This window comes from Zophobas morio, unplaced genomic scaffold (genome assembly GCF_036711695.1).
Source record: "Zophobas morio isolate AGI-343-1 ecotype UQ-CSIRO unplaced genomic scaffold, CSIRO_AGI_Zmor_V1 ptg000157l, whole genome shotgun sequence".
Taxonomy (NCBI): Eukaryota; Metazoa; Arthropoda; class Insecta; order Coleoptera; family Tenebrionidae; genus Zophobas; species Zophobas morio.
Genome location: NW_026972261.1, coordinates 94,095 through 101,133, shown reverse-complemented (window position 1 = coordinate 101,133; position 7,039 = coordinate 94,095). Strand labels below are relative to the sequence as shown.

Here is a 7,039-nt window from a genome sequence, read left to right as displayed (position 1 = left end):
TATAAATATTTAATAAACTTAAAAAAATAGAAAGTGAATATTAATACTCAATATTTTCAGTATTATCAAATATTTAAGAAATATTGTACTAATATAAATTCTAAACTTATTAATATTATACTTTTTTGCTTTTTACTATTGATTATATAACGAGTAGTATTAATTATAAATAAACTGTTAATAAAAAGAAATATAGTATAAAGTTATACTCACTATACCAAACATAAGATATAAAACAGTTTATATACTATTTATTTAATTTCCAAACTTTATTCTAATTATATATTTTCTTGATCTTTACTATTTACTATATATTATTTAATGATATAAATAAAAATGTCAAAAATGTCATAAGTAATATTCAATAATATTTTAAACTATTTAATTTTAAGAAAATATTAATTATTTTTAAACTTTTTTTTTTCATTATCATAACATTCACGCTTCTTGCTTTTAATTTTATATATTTAAATAATAATAAAAATTAATAAACTAAATTAAAATAAAAAAGTAAAAAGTAGTGCATTATATTCAACATTACTTAATATTTAAACAATTTATATTATTTATACAAATATTAATTTTCATACTTTATTATTATTATTAGAACTTTCTTTGCTTTTACTAATAATTCCATTTTTAAAATACGATTTTTGTTTTATTTATTTACTATATTTTTTTCAGTTATTAATTTTCAAGAACTGATTTTTTTTTCTATATATATAATTATTTATACAAGTATAAAACTTTTATAATCACACCCAGGACTCTCAAGATAAAATGCTCATCCACTACGCCTCGTTAATTATTAGCGAAATCGTCCCGTTTATTTTTGATGATGTCCCTGCGAGTTTTTTCAAGCAACTTAACGAAAGTCTTAGTCATTTATTACAAACACAAACGTCTTCTTTGGTTTTTTTTTCTTCTCTATTTTTTTTTGTTAAGCTTTTTATAAAACCATCAATATTTTTAGATTCTGGAGAGTATTACAAAATGTATAGTGACTATAGGAACCACCATTGGGAATTATACAACAATTAATGCTTCCCTTAAAATGTTTTATGGTATTTTGTTAATTATTTTATAATTTTTTTTAATTACTATAATAATTTAAAAATTATAAAAAATTACAATTGTTACTACTCTAAGAAGTTTTATGGTTTTGTATAAAGTATTTTGAATAATAATATAAATATTACTAAAATCTTAATATGGTATATAAATTATTTTTTATTATCATAATCGAAATTTTTTTTTAAAGTTATAATTATATAAATAAAAAAAATCATGTAATATTAAATATTTAAAAAAGAGGATTACAGTATTTTAAAGTAAAATATTTAAAAAGTCTAACTTTTTTTATTAAGAGTTTTCTGCTAGCGCCAGGAAAAACTCTTCCATACTCAAGACGATCGCTGAACTTGGCAGGCTCAAGCGCTCTTTATATATTTTAGGCTTGTTTTCGCGCTACACAGACTTAAGAACTTCTACATGTGCGTTGTTATTAGCAAGTTTCTGCAATATTGCTTAGTAAAAAGCTTTATATATTAATACTAAAGTTTGTCATTTATAGCGATTTTTCCTGCCGGAACTGAAATTTCGACTTCAGTATGTTTTATTTTTATACAAGTTTGCTTTTGCTTTTTAATAAGTATAAGGATTTAATATACAATTGATAATATGTGGCTGGGCACGTGCTGTTATTGTTCTATTATGCATGTGTTTTTGTCTCAACAAATTTAGGGCTGTGCACTTTATAATATAATTTATATAACTAAAAATTATGTTTTATTCGCTCTAACTCTCGATCTATCTCATTCAACTATATACGAGTAAAAAAGTTTTTTAAAAAAAAAACCTTTTCAGCAATTGCGTTTTTGAGCGTAGAAATGCGCTTAAAAGTTTAATGTAATAAGTACCTCTTTAGTTTAAATACACCAGGCACCGCTTGCATAGTTTTTTTTTAAAATGTTAAATATAAGCGAGATCTTTAATTTTAAGAAAATTTCGTTAGTATTTTTTATTATTATTTAATGGTAAAGCGCTTTTAAAAAAAATTATAACTTTTGTTGCGCTACTTTGTTATTATTTTATAATTTATATTTATTTATTATATTAATTTTTGAATATTTAGAAAATATTTTTGCAACTGCTGTATGAACTTTTTATATATTTTTACCAAACTGGCAAGGATGATATTAAAATTATGGCCCTGAAGGCTCTGGGTATGTGCGTAAGCTTAAAAAATTTATAGTGGAATATACATTACTATAACTGAATATTATATATATTTATTTTTTAACAGTAACTTTTCGTATATTCTTATATGTTAGTCTTCTTTTATAAATACTTATTTATAGTAATTAGTAATTTCTTTATATATATTTATTATTATGTTTGGCCTTTTCTATAGTATATTAATTTATAGTCATCAATTGCTTATATAATTATTTTTATACATTTATAATACTAACTCATAGTTATTATTTGCTTGTTGCTTTTATATTATATTTACTAAAAATAATATATAATGCATTTTTATAACTGATTTTTATGTATCTACTAATAGCAAATAATTATTTCTTATAATATATTTATTATTATAATTTTGGCTTCTTTCTATGATATGCTCATCCAGTATTATAAAGGTTTTCTGCTTGGCCGCAATGGTGACTTCATGCTTCGAGAGGAATCCATTACTATTTATTCTTCCTTGCTTAGTACATCTATTAACATTTATAAATAATATTTACATCATTAGTTGACTATTATTATCAATATATTGATACTTTCTAAATAAATATTTTAAAGGTTTTACAAAAATTAAAAAATATATATTTACTGAAGCTTTTATATTTCTTTATATATTTATTAATTACTAAAATGTATTAAATTTTATTATTACAGGCGATGGCGGTCAAATTAACTCTTCATTGACTCGGCAAGTTTTGGAAAATCTCATATTCTTATTGGATAGTAAAGGACAAAAGAGCGATGATGATTTGCCGGATTTAAAGCACACTGACAAGAATTCGAGGTACATTGCTCGTACCGTTAAACGTTATTAAGTTTGTGTTTAACTCTTTTTTAGTGAAGTTTTCTTTTTATAATTAATATTTACAATACTAATATAAAACCTACTATTTACTTTTAAATAAAATTTTTATACTTTATTATTTTGCTCTTTAATCCCTAATAACTTTATTTATTATAAATTAGTATTCGCATTAATGTCACGCAAACTCTTATCAAAGAAATTATTCAGTGCACTTTTCACCAAAACCTTTCAGTGCGCGCAGTGACTCTTTCCTTATTGGACCAGATAACTACGCAAGGCATTGCTCATCCAATCACCGTGCGTTTCTTATCCTTTTTATGTATATTAATTCCTTTGTATTTGACTTGAAGTGCATACCTTACGTCATGGCGCTACAAGGCGACCGCGAATTGGCTCTCAAGGAACGTTCTAAGTTTTTATTGGACAAGTTATACCAGCAGCACAAAAAGTTTATAATGAATAAGTTATTGGAAGGAGTCGAATTATGCTTTAAACTAGTGCTGAGTAGTCCTTATGACGTAATATTAATAAATTGTTAGTAACCTTTATACTAATATAAAATAAACTTAGAAATTTAAAGGAATCGGCTTTGAAGGGAATCCACCTGCCAGTATACTGAATAACATTTATTGGATTATTAAAAAGGACTCAATCTCTTACCGCCAGCGATTTATTAAAACGTTGCTTTCGGCTTTTATGAATGTTATTAGTTTGGCTTATGAAAAAAAATTTTTTTTAGTGTTGCTAACAAAAATATTGCAGGAGGAAAAGCCCTTTCTTTATTTGCAGTTCTTAACGGAAAATTTAGCCTATTTTCCCTACGAAACTCATGAAGAAACAAATTTTGTTTGTTATTGTATAACAAACATTTTATCAAAATTACTTAAAGAGTTAACATTCGACTTTCAATTTTGCCTCGAGACAAAGGAAGAGTTGTCTGATGAAGAAGTAGAACTGGAGCACGTGGAGGGTTTTTACTGCTTATCAGCATATATAGAAAAATCCGCTGTGCAATTTTTATTTTTATTGTTTATTTTTTTTTTTAGATTTAGTAAAAATCCTCGACGAGTCTTGCTTTATTGGGGGCTGCACTAAAGCCCTCAAGCTTTTTTTACTTGACACGTTATTAACTTTTTTAAAAGCTGACAGTCCGCAAAACAGCAGGTAATTTTTTTTAAAAGTTTTTGTTATCATAATATTCTTTAATTATGCATTTTAGTAAAAAGCTTAAAAGCTGCATTAACGTTAAGGAGCTGGTAGTGTTAAGCGAAAAAAAAAACTCCGAGAAGCAGAGAAACTTTAATATATACAGCAAAGTATTACTTAAATTTTCTAAGGCGATTCTTAACTTTTTTTAATAAATTTTTTAATTTTTTTTGTTACTAAAGTTTCTTCAGCTCCACAAGAAACATTCACTGAGAGAATACCACGAGGAGTGTAGTAATAGCAACAGTGTTATTATTACCGGAAACACCAAGGCAGAGAAAAATAAAAAAGTACTTTTTATATGGTATGTATAATCTATGTCTGAATTAATTTTTTTTTACAGAGATTTAATTCTCAAGCTGCTCGATTTTTACCTAAAAGATCCAAAAGAAAATAACTTAGAAATATTTACTTGGTATAACTAGCAAACGTTTAAAAATTATTTTAAGTCAAGATTTAAATATATCAATTTTTTTTATTATACCATTATTATTTTATATTTGTTTACAGTTTTTTTTAAAATGATAAAAATTTTTAAAAAAAATTCCCTATTTTTTCCATTATATTTAAAGTTAATTTTTTAAACGATTTGGACTAACACTTTTGTTATTACAGAAGTAAATATATTTACTTTTTAATTAAAAAAATTCGAAAGTATTGAGGCGTAAAGATTTAAAAATATAAATAATTTAATTTTTTCATAATATTATTGTTAGCTGGATGCCTGTTAATACTTTTGCTATATAGAAGTATATTAGATTACAAGTAGATGCTCGCCCTCTATCCTTTGAAATTATAAAGGAAAATGTTGGAAAAGAAATAACAGACAGGCTCGCCAATTATTTTTATAGTAAATCAATAACTATGCGTAGCACAACATGTGGCAGTCGAAATAATAAAGTTTATAGTTATAGTTATTAAGCTTTTCATTCATGCTAGTGACTTTGCATAACCCGCTTTCCTTTTAAAAATAGTTTTAAAGCAATTTGTAGAAGTTTTGTAAGGCTTATAAACTATATTAATGTTTTTGTCAAGTTTCGTAATAACTGTAATAACAAGAAACATTAAATTTAAATGAGAAAATTAAATTATAAATTAATAACTTTACACGGGTTCACATATTCTTTATAATTGCCATCCATTTCATACATCAATTAAAGTTATTTTTAATACGGGCCCTTTTTCTTTTCCTTATATTAAACTTGTTTTCTCACCTTTTCCCTATAAATAATAATATTGTTTAAGAAAAGTAAATATAACGCTAAAAGTATAGTTAAATTTATAAAATTATGCTTATGAATAATATAATATAACTGAACTAACTATTTGTTTTCTGTGAAGTAATAATTTACTTTTAAAGGTACTCGCAGTTTATTAAAGAATTAAATTCGCTTCGCAGGGAGGTGTTACCTAGTTTTGCAGTTTTCTTTCAAGCTTTACCATTTTGTAAAGAAAAATATCGTGCATAGTTTTTCTTAACAGAAAGGACAACCACAACGCGTAGTTAAACGAGTTTAGAAAAAATGGTAAATAATTAAAGAAGCAAGCCATTAGTTAATAAGAAACTTTGGAAAACCACTCTGTCACTTCTTTACTGTAGCAGCAAAACACTTTAAATTAAAGGAAGACAAATGTTATTCTTAATTAGAAAAAGTGCAATATATATAAATTATTAAGACAATTTTTTATTATAAAAAATTGTACATATGCAGTTAAGCGCTTTATGCTTGCTCAGCCGTTCAAGATGTACTTAAGTAGTTAAAGTTACAATTTTAATTTTCCGTTATATAAAGGCGTGACCATATTCAAATGGGGTTGAAAAAAGTTTATATTTTGTTATTACTTATTATTGAAAAATACATTTTATTATTTCTATAATATCTATATTAGTATAAATATAGTTTTTGCAGTATTAGTGTTGTTAATTACATTATCAACAGTTTAATGTACTGTTTTTTTGCTCTGTTACCATTATTACTATTTGATAAATATAATTCTTTTTTTATTTGTTATCCTCACTCGTAATAATAATATTTTTATTTTTATTATATTTTTGTATTATAACTGTAACTAAACAAGTCCTTAAACTTTTTCTACTTACTTTTCAAGAACGATTTATAAATTATTTATTGAAAGTTTTAATAAAAAAAAGTATTTATATAAAAATTTTTTATAAGTACAAACAACTAGGCTTTTTATCAATATATAACTTTATAGAAGAGGTCTATAGAACATTTATTAGTCTTTCAGTGATAGTATCATGCTTAATAAATAATCGTTGAAAATAACAAAACTTATTTAATAAAACTTTTCTTTTAAAAGATTTTTAAATCATATAATAAAATAACACCCTGTATACTTCCTAACTAACTAAAATAAAAAAGGAAAGTTATAGCATTCCAGTCTTTTGAAGTATGATCCTCTTATGTAAAAATTAATTATAACTCAGCTTAACTTATAAAAGGTAGCTTATAAAAATTATAAAAAGTTTACTACTCTGATTTTTTTTAGCATACCTGTTTAAAATAAATCTTTTACTAAAAACATATCATCCAAACTTCACCTTTTCGAAATTTTAGAGGTTTTCTTGCGTAAGTAAACTAAATTGAAACGGTTTTTGCGTAATAAATGTCTCGCGTAGAAAAAATTTTAAACTATCAACTTTGTTTGCCCATAAAAAAATTATTCTCCCTACACACGAAACCTCGATACTCTTAAATAGTCCCGCTTGAAGAATTGATATGACACTAAAGAAATAAGAAATTGGTATTATAA

General features: G+C 24.4%; 1 protein-coding gene across 1 annotated transcript; it reads left to right on the top strand.

Moving 5' to 3' along the window:
- The first annotated feature begins 3,263 nt into the window (after positions 1-3,263).
- Positions 3,264-4,690, top strand: LOC135145565 (uncharacterized). Its single transcript, XM_064077683.1, has 8 exons — positions 3,264-3,355; positions 3,409-3,576; positions 3,629-3,760; positions 3,821-4,028; positions 4,105-4,222; positions 4,278-4,374; positions 4,447-4,554; positions 4,608-4,690. Exons 2-8 carry the CDS (start codon positions 3,424-3,426, stop codon positions 4,659-4,661), a joined length of 870 nt encoding a protein of 289 aa, XP_063933753.1. The 5' UTR covers positions 3,264-3,355; positions 3,409-3,423; the 3' UTR covers positions 4,662-4,690.
- Positions 4,691-7,039: the final 2,349 nt, after the last annotated feature.